This window comes from Microtus pennsylvanicus, chromosome 3 (genome assembly GCF_037038515.1).
Source record: "Microtus pennsylvanicus isolate mMicPen1 chromosome 3, mMicPen1.hap1, whole genome shotgun sequence".
Classification (NCBI taxonomy): domain Eukaryota; kingdom Metazoa; phylum Chordata; class Mammalia; order Rodentia; family Cricetidae; genus Microtus; species Microtus pennsylvanicus.
The window spans coordinates 80,160,208-80,177,493 of NC_134581.1; the positions used below are offsets into that span (position 1 = coordinate 80,160,208).

The 17,286-nt window shown below is 44.2% G+C and overlaps 1 protein-coding gene across 1 annotated transcript in view; it reads left to right on the plus strand.

Moving 5' to 3' along the window:
• The window catches only part of Jhy (junctional cadherin complex regulator), a 64,856-nt gene that overhangs the window by 12,347 nt on the left and 35,223 nt on the right, over positions 1-17,286 (plus strand). Inside the window, exon 3 of the mRNA XM_075967819.1 lies at positions 7,740-8,259. Coding sequence (XP_075823934.1) covers positions 7,740-8,259 — 520 coding nt within the window. The remainder of the gene's footprint in view (positions 1-7,739; positions 8,260-17,286) is intronic.

Consider the following 17,286-nt stretch of genomic DNA (forward strand, 5'->3'; position numbering starts at 1 on the left):
GCTGAGTCCATGACCATCATGGCAGGGAGCATGACAGCAGGCAGGCAGGCGTGGCACTGGAGCAGCAGCCAAGAGCTTACATCTGATCTACAAGTTTGTGACAGAGAGAGGCTAGGCCTGGCATGAGCTGTTGAAACCTCAAAACCCACCTCTTCGAACAAGGCTACATTTCCTAATCCTTCCCCAGACAATTTCACCAACTAGGGGCCAAGCACACAAATGCATGAGCCTACAGTGGCAATGCTCTCTCAAGGCAGCACACCAGAGTAAGACCTGTCTATTCTTTTTTCTATGATATCAAGTAGAAATTCCAATACCATTAATCTGACATTTAAAATGTAAAATGTACACTGTCTAAAGAAGGTATAAATACCCAAAAGTCTTAAAAGTTAACGCCTTGGGCTACAGATGTGGCTCAGTTGGTAGAGTGCTCGCCTAGGATGCACAAAGTCTTGGGTTCAATCCCCAGCACTGCAGAAACTGGGCGTGGTGGTGTATTTTGTAATCCCAGGACTAAGGAGTGTGAGTCAGGAGGACACAAAATTCATTCTCAGCTAATAAGAAGCTCAAGGCAAAAGACGCACGCCTTTAATCCCAGCACTTGGGAGGCAGAGGCAGGCGGATCTCTGTGAGTTCAAGGCTCACAGAGAGTTCAAGGCTTACAAGAGCTAGTTCCAGGACAGGCACCAAAGCTACACAGAGAAACCTTGTCTCGAAAAACTTAAAAAGAGAAAGAACAATACCCAAGAGTGGTATTGCTGGGTCCTGAGGTAGGTTGATTCCCAATTTTCTGAGATACCACCATATTGATTTCCAGAGTGGTTGTACAAGTTTGCATTCCCACCAGCAATGGAGAGTGTTCCCCTTACTCCGCATCCTCTCCAGCATAAACTATCATTGGTGTTTTTGCTCTTAGTCATTCTGACTGGTATAAGATGGAATCTCAGAGTCATTTTGATTTGCATTTCCCTGGTGGTTAAGGATGTTGAACATTTCCTTAAGTATCTTTTGGCTATTTCAGATTCTTCTATTGAGAATTCTCTGTTTAGATCTGTACCCCATTTTTAAATTTGATTATTTGGAATTTTGATGTCTAATTTCTTGAGTTCTTTATATATTTTGGAGATCAGTCCTTTGTCTGAAGTGGGATTGGTGAAGATCTTCTCCAGTTCAGTAGGTTGCCTTTTTGTCTCATTGACTGTGTCCTTTGCTTTACAGAAGCTTCTTACTTTCAGGAGGCCAGAGCCTCAACTTTTAAGACTTTGAGGTATTTATGCCTCTTTTAGACAATGTATATTTTACATTTTAAATATCACATTAATGGTATTGGAATTTATATTTAACATCATGGGAAAATCAGTAGTCAGACCTACAGTTTCTGTGTGAAAAATCAATGTTTCTGGGAAGGAAAGGCACATTATCTCATTAAAGGGATAATTGTTCTTCTTAACATGGCATTAAGGGACTCCGTCTTCCTGAGGAGTGGTTCCTTAGCCAGATGACTGACCAACCCAACTGGATTGATTCTTATGTTTTGAGTAGCTTGGAATGTTAGGTTCATACCCAGACCAGCAGTAGACTCCATTGACCAGGAGAAGCCTTTCCCTAAAGGGATTCAGCAGAACCCTGATCAAGACTACTGTAACAATCTGGCGTTTCTTATGCCCGTGTAGCCCTTGTTCTGTGCAAGTGGCATCTTGGTAGAAGTGGGGAGTTAGGGCTCCACGCTGCGACCATTAGCACTCCAGTGCTCTTTAGATAACTTATCTTCCCTTTATTCACAGGTTCACCTTGAATTAAAATATGGGCCTAGCAATAACTTGGGTCGAATGCCTGGTTATAGCAGTCACAAATCTGTTGTTGAAGCCCATTCTAGTGGCGCACACCTTTAATCCCAGCCTTTGGGAGGCAGAGGCAAGTGGGTCTCTGTGAGTTCAAAGCCAGTCTGGTCTGCATAATGAACACTAGGATAAGAACGAGGGCTATATGGAGAGGCCCTGTCACAAACAAAACAAAACAGTAACAAAAGAACACAAACCTGTTGTTAAGGAAAAAAAAGAGGGGATTTGGATCAAAATTACCTAAATAATGTAACTGCTGTAAACAAAGTTCACTACATAACAATTAACCCCTTCACTTGAGTGTGTTTCTATAGGCAGCTATTATTTTTCTATTAAGACATTTAGTTATTTGAGTAAAATAAATGACTCCATTAAACAGAAATTCGTGAGTTACAAATAATCTCCACAAAGTGTGTCCGCGGAAATATTTTATTTCATGCCTGCAAAAGTGACTTTTTAATCTTTTGGATTTATTGCATTTGATTTCCTTAAAAGCCATGGATAAGAAGAGCGAGATGAGGCAGGATTTAGGGGCCCGTCAGAGACCGCCGTGTTTGTGGTTCCTTTAGAAAGCAGCACAAACTCTACCCTGAAACAAAAACTGAATTTGCTGCTCGTGTGCATAAAAGATTTAATGGCATATAAATTGGGAATAATTACTCTGTTTCAAAGGATTAAATAAAACCTCAATCAGTAATAATATGTGCGGTTTCCATCTAACTGCCTGCTTAGCATGAAGTGGCGAGTAAGTGACAGCTAACCGACGAGGCTCTGCTTTTATTCCCCTCAACAGGCAAAATGGCCAGTTATTGAATATTTTATTGTGAGTGCAAAGGATGTTAATTGAACTAGAAACATGCTCTAATTTTAGTAATTTTTTGATTGAATACAAACTGAGTATGAGGCTCTTCATTAAATGGAGATTTGATTTTATTTTGTTTGAAGTTATCACAGCACGGACTCAAACATAGTCCATTAAAGGCAGCAAAACCCCACTGAACACAAGAGAGATGCTCCCCCCTCCCCCCTCCCCCCAACTCCCTCTCCTCTCTGCATCTATTTCTACCCCGAGCCTCTGAAGAGGAGCCCCGACATCTGTTGTCTGAAGGGTAACAAAGGAGTTGAGTTCTCATTGTCTGAGTGACCTTCCTATCGGATGAGGAGGGGAGAGGAGCCTGTCTTGTGTGCAGATGATGGCGGTGAAAGAGCACTTCACACTCATTTTGTCCCCGTGTGTTGACCCAGACTGCAGAACACAATCGGGCTTCTTAGCACACGCGCGCAGGACAATGAGGTCCTTTAGTATCATGTTCTGTTTCAACAATTCGATTTATTTCTGGGAAGCATTGCAGGTTTTCATGCACATGCTTTTGAAAAAAATAAAAAAAAAAATAAGAATATAAAGCCTCCCATCCAGTTTCACCGTGTCTTCCATTTGAAAGGGCGAAGGGGCTGTTTGGAGACAACAATTGCCGGTGTCGATGGCATTGAGTCCTTAAAGCTTTCATGGGAACCATGGTTGTTTTGGTTTTGGTTCTGTATAATCCACGCTTTTCCTGGTGCTTCCCTTCTGACAGTTGATTCAGAAGAGCATGTTTCTCAGCAACCCAGTCTCTTCTCGTTTGTCCCCAGCCCCTTCCATATTGTCTAGTTTCTGCTTAAAACATGGAGGTCTGTAGGTATGATGAACTTCCAAGCTGCGGTTTCTTTAAAAAAGGCAATGTATTAGGGCCCCCAGGTTATGGGTTTTCTGGAAGGTACAGAACAATTTAATTCTATTACTTGTATCTCCCTTGCCAAGTTTTAGTGGATGTTAAAATATTTTGCCATGTGGATTCACTGATATTTCTTAAACCCATTTCCTAAATTATGGTTCAGACATTTCCCACAGAACCTAAGTTTTGACTAAAAATCCAATTTTAATGGGTGTTGTGTCTTTCAGGTCACTAGGGCACCACTTAGAGCCTCGAGCCCTTAAAATATCTTAAGCCCTTGGGGAGACAATGATCCCTCGAGCTCCATCAGCAGGAAGCGTAGTACACAACAACTGTGCTATGTCCTGGAGACTGAGGGCAGTTGGCAGTGAGCAAAACCCAGGCAGAGCTCATTGCTGTGCTCTCTGGCTACTGTTTGCTCCATCCTTACTCTGTGCCTGCACAGACGTTAAATAATCACTCACAAAGCTATCAGTGGCACCAGAAGTTAAGGGCCGGCGATTCTGTTCTAGATCTAGTTCCTTGTACAATCCACTGTAACATCTCCCAGAACCAGAAGACGCCATGTCACTGTGCCGAGAAGGAAGGCAGCATGCACACAGCTGGCTGGCTGCCATCACTGCTTGATGTTCAGTGCCGTGAGCAGTTGGACTGATCCAGTGTTTCCCATGTAATCACAAGGCTAATACATTCCCTTCAAATATCGAAGGCCCTGTGCTATCTTACCGTGACTGTGATGAGATGCTAGAAATAAACACCTTAAAGGAGGAGCCATCTCTGGACTCAAACTCCCATAGCTCTTTGACCCTGTTTCCTTAGGCCTGTGCCAATATCGAGGCAAGAGCACCTGTAAGAGGAGTCTGTTCACCCCGTGGATTCCAGGAAGCAAAGACAGAGCAAGTTCTAGTAGCCCAAAGGGCACAGCTCCAGTGACTTAGAGTCCCCATGAGGCTCCATCTCCTAAAGGTTCAACCACTTCTCAGTACTGTCACAAGCTGGAGACCAAACCGTCCACACATGGGCCTCTCCGGTGCAGTTAAAACCCTATCGATAGCAACTGCCCTGGGGGGAAAAAGTGACCCAGTATCTTAGGTTCACAGGATAGCAAGATTGGAGTGGATTTGGAGATATTATTGAACAATTGAATACGGATCACCGTTGACTCTAGGTGATTATAAGCCATCATGTGGGTCCTAGGAACCGAACCCCAGGTCCTCTGTAGGAGCAATAAGTGCTCTTAGCCACTGAGTCATCATCCCTCCAGCCCAGCAATGCCCTGTTTAGTCACCAAGAAGACTGTTCAAAACTGTCTTCAAAAGGGGGGGGGGGGTCTGGAGAGATGGCTCAGAGGTTAAGAGCATTGCCTGCTCTTCCAAAGGTCCTGAGTTCAATTCCCAGCAACCACATGGTGGCTTACTACCATCTCTAATGGGGTCTGGTGCCCTCTTCTGGCCTGCAGGCATACACACAGACAGAATATTATATACATAATAAATAAATAAATATTTTTAAAAAAAGAGTGTGTGTGTGTGAGGTTGACCTGAAGCTCATCCCTTTGCTGTTCCTAACTGGCTACTAGTCTTCTGTCTGTAATTAATCACTCAGATAATTTAACTAAGCTCAAATTCTTCCAGAGTTATGAGGTCCTTGCATCATTTCTTCAGCCTTAGGTCGAAGCCATGGCTTCCTGCAGAAAGTTCTCCCCAACCTCTCGAGAAGCAGGCATGGTCCCTCCTGAAGCCAGGCGGCCCCGTGGTTGCCACCAGAGCAGGCGTCACCCTACAGTGTTCATTGCTGGTTTTCTTTGTTTCCCCGATACTGTGCTACTTAGCCACGTGTCTCCCCAGCTTAGCAGGTGCTCAGGAAACACTTGTCAAACCCAGCAGTGAACTAACGAATAACAGAATAAAGTTAGATCCAGTTTTTCCTTTCTGTAAACCACAGATGTGGAAATACAGCTTTTGTTTGTTTAAAGTTTGAACAAAACTTTAAAAATTTGCTTGAAGATAATAATTGAGCCGTCTTCTCCATGTAAACAGCTGCAATTGAACCTTAGGTCGCTCAGTGTGAGATAAACCCTAAAATAATCCACTAATTTGCCCCAGTGCAAGAAGCTTCTTCATGTTAAGATTGTAATTATGTTGCTACTTTTTAAAATATAAATATCAACTGCTGTATCTGTGTTGGGGTATTTATGGAGATCCAGTTATTTATTCTAGGGGCGTTTAGCTTATATGCCCTAGAACACTGCCCTGTGCTAAGGCGGAAATTAGGAAAGGAAGGCATACCACAGTTCCTGCTGCCCAGGACCTTAGCTAGCCGAGAACACCATCACGGTGAGCAGTTAACGAGCGTGTGCAGCACATTTAAGGTAACAACTTCCTGCCAATCTTTAGTGAGCCTTGAGAATTGGAAGAAATACAGCAGTCCCATTTGAGACAAACCCCCTCCGAAAATGAAAGGTCAAAGGCCCAGTGGCCAAATACATTAGTTTTTAGGGGAGACAACCTGCAGGAGGGACCGACCCATCATGCCCTGACAGGCTGTCTTGTGGTGTCAGTGTGGGAGAGCTCATTCCTGAGAGATGGACCATTCTCCCTCTGCAGTTTTGCTGGAGAAGAGCCCACCTAGGAAGAGAAAATGCTGCCTGCAGCCAAAGGTTTCCCGCCTTCTTAGGACAGCTGAAAAACTCGCAATGACAACTTCGTAAAGCTGACGAGTGTCGGCTTCTTGTCCAGTTTTTGCTTTACATCGAATCAAAGAAATCTAGGTCCACATTAAGATGGGCAAATTAGCATTATAGAGACCATTAGTTTGTTTACCCAGCATAAAATTATGTCCTCTGTAAACGGGAATATCAAATAGCATAAAAAGCTGGGTGATTTACATTTTCTTTTTGATTAGAGGATTGCATCCACTGTCCTCAGCAAGGAAAAAATCTCTCCCATTTAGCTTCTGAAGATCAAAGAGGCCATTAAATATGCCATATTACCAGCTTTCTTTATTTTTTTTCTCTATTTCAGTTAAGACGAGAGGGCTACTTTACAAATTGAGACTGTCACAGGCAGAAGGGAAGACTTTATTTGGGGTCTGGTTTACTTCCTTCAGACAGGACCACGTGCTTAATCTTAATAATGTGAGACTGTCCTAGAACTTGAGGCCCAGGCTGACCTGTCCTCCGAGGTTCATGTGCGTGGCCCTGACAACCAACACATCCAAGTCACAGTCTGGGTCTAAGCTGGTGGATTTTTCTGTGGAACATTTGGTAAAAATCTATGGATAAGAGGAAGGGAAACCCACAATTCCTGGAAAGAAAGATGAGCCTGTGTAGACATTCAGTTGGGATAAAAACCTGGTTTTTCTCCTGAGGGGAGAAATTCAAGGCGATACTAGGACCTAGAGAGAAATATCCACATGTGCATATAACCAGCTAAGGTGTAAATTGTTGAGTTTCTCTTTCTTTCTTCCTTCCTTCCTTCCTTCCTTCCTTCCTTCCTTCCTTCCTTCCTTCCTTTCTCTTTCTCTCTCTCTTTCTTTCTCTTCCTTCCTCCACCCCCCCTCTCCTTCCTTTTTTTTTTTTTGAAACAGGGTTTCACGTAGCCCAGCTTGACCTTCAATCGCCTTTTAACCAAGGATGACCTTGAATTTCTGATTCTCCCACCACCACCATCTTTCAGTGCTGGAACTATCAGGGTGCTCAGCCATGCCTAATGCTGGGGACAGACTGAACTACAAGCCGGCTGGCCAGTGTGAACTGTACTTCTGTCTTCCGCAGGACACACCAGATCATCATGGCGATGCTTGAGTAATAAGACTCTTTGACATACTGCCTTAACGTTGCAGATGTTTCGTTTGCGTCTGCTTTCCTGCTTTTAGAATTTAGTTGGTGTCCAGTTTTGCAACAGATTTCAATGAACTTTGGTAATGAGACCTCTTCTGTGGTTCTAGTTTGAGTCTTAGAGGCACGTTCACCATCTTATAGTGAAAGGGAAATTAGAGGACAGAAACTGAGGTTGACTTTGAATAAAAATGATAAAGGAAATAAAATGAGTAAATTCATGTATTTATTATTCTGTGAACTTTATAGTGGGCCTTTCTCAGTTGGGGACTGTCCCTTTAGGGTAAGCCCCTGGGGAAATTCACCATAATTAAGGACATCTTGTTTCTTTTCTGCTTTTGACAGCCAGCGTCATGCAGAAGACAAATATTCAGACCTCCGATATGATCCCAATTGGAAGGATAAGAGAGAGGAGGTGCAGCCATTGGCTATGGAGGCCTTGCCAGGGTCTGCCGACAGCTCTTCAGAAAACCTGCCTCTGGCCCCACTCTACCCTTCCAGGGAGCCATCAATGGGACTCTCCGCAGAGAACAGCAAAGGGAAGAAGAGTCCTCAGAGCGAAGCCTCCTTACTTGGAAGCGAGTTCCTAAGCCCAAAATATGAGTGTGGCACCCGTCAAAATGAGTCCCTTTCGGAACTAAGTGACAGTGACCAGGAGGAGAAGTCCAGCAACCTCTCCCAGTACCTGAAGAGCTCAAGTTCACACAACGAAGTTTTCCTGCTGGGATCACGGGGGCCCCGGAGAAGGAAGTCGAAACAATATTTTGTGGAAAAAAACAAGCTGACTTTGGGATTACCAACTCCTAAACCAGACTCTTACCTTCAACTTCATAATAAAAGAAGAGGAGAGACCCGCCTTGAACAGGTGCGTAGCCCCTGCTGAAGAATCCCTTCTAAGTTGCCCCAGCATTTGCGCTTGTTTGAAATGGCGGGATGTCTCTTCCTTCTGGGCAATGATGCCATAGTAACCACGTGCCTTGGTAAAGTAAAAGCTTCCATACTAGTGCATGCTGCCCCGCCCCCTGCTGCCACTTCCTCTGCTGCTGCCTTCTCCCTCCTCCTGCCTCCTGTTCTTTTTCTTTCTCTTTTCTTCTGTGTGTGTGTGTGTGTGTGTGCGTGCGTGTGTGTGTGTGTGTGTGTGTTGTGTGTGTATGTGTGTAGGTGTACATATGTATGTATGTGGCTGTGGGTGAGGTTAGCTTGTGGGAATCACTTCTTTTCTTCGACCTCGTGGATGCCAAGGATCCACCGCAGGTCACCAGGCTTGGCAGTAAGTGTCGTTACCAGCTGTGCCATCTTGCTAGCCCCGCTGCTCCTTGTAGAATGAATGTTAGAACTCTATAAGTTCGTTAAGAGCTAAATAACACACACCTGCGGTTTACAGTGCTGTAAATGCTACAATTCAATGACTATATAAGTCTAAAATGTCTCCATTCAAAGACCCATGGAATTCTTTTAAATGTTAATTTTATGGGTATGAGTGTTTTGCCTGCATGTATGGCTGTACCCCATGTATGTGTCTTAGAATTTATTTCTTCTGTGTGTTCCAGTGAATGAAGTACAGGGCTGAGGGTTTAATTCCCTGTATCGCTTGTCTTTGGTCTCACCTTCCAAAGGGCCCCAGCACATTGGAAGTCATATAACACATTCACCCCTAGAACCACAGTTTGAATAGAAAGTGATTCTACACCCAGGTTCTGTGTAGGTACTGGGTGCTGAGCCAGAGTTGCGTGGGGATTGTTGTGAAGCAGAGCACGGCACAGAAGATTTTTCTTTTTAGCTATTCAAATGACTCTATATCTTGCCAGTTCCCAATTATAATCACTGCTCTGTCCCTCAGTGTCCTGTACAAGTAATATGAAATGGTCATAGCTTAGACCCTCCATGTGTAAAATTAGAAAAATAATGAGTGCCGTCCTTTCCTCATCTGATCATTTTGAGGATAAGTTAGTTCCTGAACTATGTGCCTGTTGGAAGCCAGGCACAGTGGTGCACACATGTAGACTCATCATTCAGGATGCTGAGGCAGGAGGATGACAAGTATGAGGCTAGCCTGAACTATGTAGCAAGACCTTGTCTGAAACACACATACACAAACACCTTCACATACCACACACACACATTCACATACACAAGAAGAAGAGAAAGAAATACTGTTACAAGTAAATGTAATAAGGACCCTTTAGCTTACCTCCTAGTGAATATTGCTCTATATACTATAGACTCAAGTAAAGAGCTTGGCTGATGAGCAATCCAACACGCCTATTGGAGAACAGCTTGGAATTCATTACCTACGACAGTGCAGACCCTTCCAAGGATTAGGAGTATGTGACGTCTTTGCCTTTGTAACTAACAATAAAACACAGGAATGGGTACAGAACATTCAACTGAAGTATCAAAACAGCTAGACTTAATTAGTTCTCAACATATTTTTACTGTTTTAAATGTAAACATGCTTTCTGTTTCAGAAAAGAAGTGAAATTTCCATTTCACTTGATTGCTTACTTAAGGATATAAATGAGGGCTGGAGAGATGGCTCAGAGGCTAAGAGCATTGCCTGCTCTTCCGGAGGTCCTGAGTTCAATTCCCAGCAACCCACATGGTGGCTCACAACCGTCTGTAATGAGATCTGGTGCCCTCTTCTGGCCTGCAGGCATACAGACAGACAGAATATTGTATACATAATAAATAAATACATAGATAAATATTTTTAAAAAAGAATATAACTGAATTCAAGAGTTGAGATGACTTTTGCTGCTCATCTCTCCCAGCCTAGGATAATATTTTTCACTGCTGTATTGCTTTCTGTTTTGAGTCAGTGTCTTGCTGAAGGAGAATGCAAATAAATTAATCTCACACTAACTCAGAATTAAGTATAATAAGGGGTTCTTTATTTAAGGGGAACTCACAGATCACAGTCCTCTGCCCCAATGGGGAACACAAACCAAATCCAGCATCCAGGCAGGAGAAGAGAGAGAGCCAGTGTGCAAGCATGCACCTTTTTGGTACCTAAGACCATGCACAACCTGGTCCAGCTTCTCAAAGGCCATACCTGGTCCAGCCTCTCAAAGGCTGCAGGAGGTTCCTCATCAATTTCCCCTTTTGTCTAAATAAGAGAGTTCCAAACCCAATACAAAACTATATACAACAAGAACAGATATCAAGTATAAAAATTACAACCAGCATAAACAATATTAAGCAAGAAACATATGCTAAATGTTTTAATAATTATTTTATCCTAAGGAGTCTAAGTCTTGTATTAGAAATGGCTTGGCTGCCAGGCGATGGTGGCACATGCCTTTAATCCCAGCACTCGGGAGGCAGAGGCAGGCAGATCTCTGTAAGTTCAAGGCCAGCCTGGTCTACAAGGGCTCATTCCAGGATAGGCTCCAAAGCTACAGAGAAACCCTGTCTCGAGAGAGAGGAGAGAGAAAGGGGGCGGGGGCTTGGCTAAGTCATAAGAGGAAAGTAACTATGACTATCTAGTCTTCAACCCCATTGAGGGCCTGGGAAAGGAGATAATATTACTTAAGTAAGCAGGGAATACAATCAAGCAGCTTGCAAAATGTGCAAAAATTGACAGAGAAAACTGTCCAAATAGGTCAAATGTTTTATTAAAATTAAACCATCAAAAACACTAGAAAAAAACATAGGCAGATCCTCTTAAGACTCAGAAATATTTAAAAATATAGATATCCTAGAGATTAATAATTTGGATTTGTGTGTATTTAAAAACATCTATCAGAGGAAACTATAAACAACATAAAATTATGAGAAACAAACTAGGAAAAATATTCCTAATTTATACCACAGGTAAAACTCTATCTCTAATACAGATAGACATTCTCCCGTGTCAATAAGAGAGAGAGACTAAAGTCACTGCAGAAACATACAGAAAAGCTAGGATAGGCAAGTCCCAGAGAAGTTAGAGGTGGCTACTGAGCACGTGTGGACAGACTCAGGATCTGTCACTATAAAAGAGAAGCAAATTAATACGACGTTGAAATTCATTGCCACCTATAACTAATAAGCATTTTCACCTGTTGATGAAAAGGTACAGTAATACCAGGAAGAGAAGAACTGGGCATAACAAGAATAAAGGGCAGTTTGTGTCTGGGTAAAGTACAATTGCACTCCCAGAGAAGCTGGAGCAGCCACGCTGCTGAGCTCTGCCCTGTGCTGGCCGTGTGACCTTGTGCAGGCTATTAAACCTCTTTGTGCCACGGCTTTCTCATGTATAAAGGAGATAATAACAGTCTTTTCCTTGTAGGGTTGTTGAGAATATCAAATGAGCAGGCTGCTGTACAGCGCAGGCTTCAGTTAGAGCCTGAGTCACAGGCAATGCAGCATACGATTTCATAATTAATATTTTCATTTGGCCTGGTATACTCCACTCCTAGGAATGTGTTCGAGATAGGTGTGTGCACTCTTGAAAACGTGGCTGTGCAGGATGATTCATTTCAGCCTTGTTTGTGATATCAAAAGATCAGAAAGCACCCAAATAGCCGTCATTTTGGAGGGGCTAGGAAAGAAGTTACGGTAGGGCACACTGTGGCTGTTTCTTTCTGAAATGCTTTGGTCAACTTAACGGCATTCAACAGGAAGAGAAATTCAAAAAGTGAAACATGCAGATATAGTTTAAAAAAACAAAAGAGGAGGAATAAAAATACATGTCAAGTTGTAATCTCTGCACGTGGGGAAGTTGAGGCAGGAGGATTATAAATATTAGGTCTAGACTAGGCTATATAGTGAGACACTGGAACACCACGTTGGTGATTAATTGAAAGGAGTGGGGGGGCGGCGATTGGCATAGCTTTCCACCTTGTGCCTTATTATGCCTGTGGGGTTTTCTTTTTCTCTCACCATTTGTTTTGAGGCAGGGTCTCACAACCTAGCCCTCGCTGACCTGTCTCTGCCTCTGGAGTACTGGAATAGACACCACCACACCCAGCTGTGTCTATTGTTTTTTAACCATACTTATATATAAGATTTTTATTATAACTTTTTAAAAACTAAGTAAAAAAAATAAGAACAAATGTGGATCAGGGTAAGCTGGGGCTGTGGACCAGTTGGTAAAGTGCTTGCTTAGCTTGCACACGACCCTGGCACCATAGTGACCAGGCATGATCACACACACACACACTTGTCATCCGTCCTAGCACATAGAAGGTGGAGGCAGAAGTATCGAATTCAAGTCGTCCCTGGATGTCAACCTGGGAAACATATGTTCCTAAACCAAGAACGGGGGGAGGGGGAGCATTTGCAGGATCAACTCTGTAATAACCCCGACTGAGGTCTCTCCTTGTAGCGGCATACAGTCACCCACGTTGCTTTTTGGTTGTTGTTGCCTGCACACAATTCAGAATGGAGCCATTGGCCTTGGCTGCATTGTCCCCATAGAACTGTTGGTTACACATTACTGCACACTTCCTTCCTTCCTTTCTTTTCTGGTTTTTTGACATGGGGTTTCTCTATCATGCAGCCCTGGCTGCTCTGGAACTTGCTCTACAGACCAGGCTGGCCTCGAACTCAGAGATGCCCCTGCTGAGTGTTGGGATTAAAGGCGCCTGCACACACACTTTCAATAAGGCTTTAAGCACATGGGCGTGATGCCAGGAACTGATGTGGAAAGCAGCGCACACTAGAGGGCACTTGAGCATCACCGTCTGGCCACCGCTCTGCTGGTCACCACTGGCATTTGTTGGACTCATTAGCATCTGAGTCAAATTGATGACCTAACACTAGAGGAAACTGTGTTCTGAAATGAGCTGCCCTTCTATCTTGATCACAACAGACTTTGAAGACGAAGGGGAGGTCTAGCCTGAGTTCAGGAGAGCTGTAAGTGCCTTATCAGTGTGAATTGGCCCTTTCCTATTAGTATCTTGCAAAGAAATTACAGGTATTTCACAATTATAAATACAGAAGGGTTATTCCATTGTCCACAGTCCTCAGAACCATGTAAAGGCATAAACAGAAGCCACCGCCCAGGTCTGTGGACCAGCAGTAGGCCAATCAGTCAGCAAGTCTTCCCTGAGCACCAGCCAAGGCCTTAGGTTCTCTTCTCTGTACTAGGCAAGCAGCAGAAAATAAGACACAGAGAATGCCCGTCTATCCAGGAACCTGCTTTCTACCCATGTGACACAGACAAGAATCAGGTACCATCTCACAGAAAGCCGAACAAGCTGTATTTGCTGTAGAACCATCATTTGAGCTGAGCCCTGAAGGGATGGATGAAAGACAAGCAGATCAGAAATCTGGAAAGGGTGTTGGCTCTCCCTGCCTTGGCAGTAGCACTCTGCGTGAGGAAAAATATGATATGGGGGGGGGGGGAAGAGAAGTAAAATATTGGTTGGGAAGTCAAAGAATCGTGGGTCTAAGTATGTTGTTTGCCGAGTGTTTAAACAAATGGTCCCTCGAACCCTTATCATGCTTATGCACAGGGTCAAGTTCTGTGTTGGCACTCTGTTTGAGTTATTTATACATATGGCAGACTAGCAGTAAAGGGGGCTATTAGAGCTGGGGGGAATTCCGTCAGTAAGACAAGGAGCCGAGTTTGACACCCAGAACCCCTGCATGTGACAGGGGAACTGATGATGGTAGTGTGTGCTGGGAGATAGGTCCCTGGAGCTCATTGGCCACTCAGCTTAGCCTAATTGGTGACCTCCAAGCCATTGCGAGACCCTGTCATTAAATAAATAGATAGATAGATAGATAGATAGATAGATAGATAGATAGATAGATAGATAGATGATGCCTGAGAAAGGACACACCCCGGGTAATTTATTCTGACTTGCACGCACATGTGCACAAATGTGTATACATGCATGTATGTGTGTACTTGTGTATATACATGTGTGCACATTCCTTTTGCCATGGATAGGCCCTTCTAAATGGTCTTCTCCTATCCCTGGTGACAGTGCCCAGAAGTAAGGATATAGACCCTCAGATGGCACAAGGACACTATAGGACATGCCTGGTGGGCCTGAGGATGACGTGATGCCATCATAGACAATCTACAGAGGAGATCATCTGAGTCACAGTTGTTGCTGGTGGGGGTGGCGTAACAAAATGCCTGAGAGAAAATCAGCCTGGGGGAAAGAAGGCTTGTATGGAACCAAGGTTCCTGTCATTATGGTGGGAGGCTGTGGCAGAGCAGAGAAGCTCACTTTACGCTGTCCAGGAAGGGGGATGTACCCCCCCCCCATTTATTCCATCCAGAAAACCGGCCTTGAGTAAGACACCTGTACTCAGGGCAAGTGTGTGACAGTTGATTCTCTATCCCCAGTCAATCAAACTCTGCCCGTGGATTACAGAACGCTGCCACTTTTATTGCATTTATTTGTCTGTTTCTTAGACATGTGCATGCCTCTGCATCATGTGGAGGTCAGAGAACAACTTGTGGGTCTTGGTTCTCTCCCTTTACCATGTGGGTCCCAGGAGAAGAACTCAGGTTGCCAAGCTTGGTCACAACCCACTTACCCCCGAGCCATCCCACTAGCCTGCAAACCTTATAATCTTATATCCACCTAACAGCACTTGCTTTAATAATTGCTTTGAATACCTGAACTTTGGACTTAAAATAAGGACCTTATGAATAACTTTGGGTCATGTGCACAATATTTAATGCTTTAATTTTAAGTTATAATTTTGTGCCAGAATTCTTTCAGCATTTCCCCTCCTCAAATCTGACCTCTCCAGAGGCCTGCTTGGCTACAGTTCTGATTATTTCCATATTATGTTTTTGTTTGTTGGTTTGGTTTTGGTTTGAGGTCTCACTGTATAGCCCTGCTGGCCTCGAACTCAGATATCCACCTGCCTCAGCCTCCCAAGTGCTGGGATTTAAGGTGTCCATCACTGTTGCAGGCCTCTAGAATCTTTTTTTTTATTTATTAAAGATTTCTGTCTCTTCCCCGCCGATGCCTCCCATTTCCCTCCCCCTTCCCCAATCAAGTTTCCCTCCCTCATCAGCCCAACGAGCTATCAGGGTTCCCTGCCCAGTGGGAAGTCCAAGGACCACCCACCTCCATCCAGGTCTAGTAAGGTGAGCATGCAAACTGCCTAGGCTCCCACAAAGCCAGTATGTGCAGTAGGATCAAAAATCCATTGCCATTGTTCTTGAGTTCTCAGTAGTCCTCATTGTCCGCTATGTTCAGCGAGTCCGGTTTTATCCCAGGCTTTTTCAGACCCAGGCCAGCTGGCCTTGGTGAGTTCCCCATAGAACATCCCCATTGTCTCAGTGTGTGGGTGCACCCCTCGTGGTCCTGAGTTCCTTGCTCGTGCTCTCTCTCCTTCTGCTCCTGATTTGGACCTTGAGATTTCAGTCCGCTGCTCCAATGTGGGTCTCTGTCTCTGTCTCCTTTCATCGCCTGATGAAGGTTAATATTCATGGCCTCTAGAATCTTGAAAACAAAATTCAGACTCTTAGGGTATGAAAAGCCCTTGCTGACCTGGGACCTCCTGTCCCTTGGTCTCTTTGTTTCCAATCCTTCCCCTACCCCCGCTGCATCTAGCAGTTCAGCCATCCACTGGTTTCACCGGGTGTGTCTTCTGGACGTCCCTTGTTCCCTGTTCACAGACTAATCTTTCCTGGCACCTTTGCTTGGGAAAGCTTGCCTTCCTTTGTAGACTCCACTCAGATTCTCTGCCCGTGAAGAAGTCACCTGAACACCCACACTCCCTCTTCCTGCCTCATACCTGAACATCTGTCATGGTACCCAGAGAGCTGCATTGCATCATTTTTTTATTTTGGTTTTTTGAGACAGGATTTCTCTGTAGCTTTGGTGCCTGTTCCGGAACTAGCTCTTGAAGACCAGGCTGGCCTCGAACTCACAGAGATCCGCCTGTGTCTGCCTCCCGAGTTCTGGGATTAAAGGCGTGCACCACCACCGCCCGGCTTGCATTGCACCATTTTCTGTCTATGTGCATATGTGTGTGCATGTGAGAGTGTATTGCGTGCGTGGGTGCGTGTGTGTGTGTGTGTGTGTGTGTATGTGTGTGTGTGTGTGTTTTCATGACTGTAGGCTCCTCAATTGGTCATGGACCAATTCAGCCCTGGCATATAGAAAGCAGTAACTAAATATTTGTGTTTAGAGACAGGGTTTCTCGGTGATAACAGTCCTGCCTGTCCTGGAACTTGCTTTGTAGATCAGACTGGCCTCAACCTCACAGATCTGTCTGTCTCTGCCTCCCAAGTGCTAGAATTAAAGGCATGAGTCACCACCACTTTGGAAGAAATGTAAATTTTAAAATACTTTCTCTTTTGTCCAAAATTTGGGAGAAAGGTGGGGATAGAAAGAGAGAAGATAGGTGTCTATTGAGCTAAACGATGTAACTTGAAATTGGAAGGTGTGATTTGGGGCTCTATTATTTTTGCCACATTTATTGTTTGATTTTTTTTTTTTTTTTTTGGATTTTTCGAGACAGGGTTTCTCCGTAGCTTTTTTTTTTTTTTTTTTTTTTTGGTTCCTGTCCTGGAACTAGCTCTTGTAGACCAGGCTGGCCTCGAACTCACAGAGATCTGCCTGCCTCTGCCTCCCGAGTGCTGGGATTAAAGGCGTGTGCCACCACCGCCTGGCTTTATTGTTTGATTTTGTGTGGCTTTGCATATGTATGTACATACAAGCATGTGCATAATGGAACACATAATGTGGAGGCCAAAGGACAACTTTCAGGAGCCAATTCTCTACTTCTACTGTCGACTCTGAGGCTAGAACTCAGGTCGTCAGGCTTGGCGGCAAGCCCCTGTACCTGCTGAGCAGTCCTGCTGCCCCCACGCTCCTTTACTTTCAGAGCCATTCGTTGTTGCCTTTGGAAAATCACAAAAGCATGCTGGGCTTTGTTTTCTGGTTAAAGGGAGGTCGTGAATGTTCGCTCAGTTAGCGGAGTGCTTACG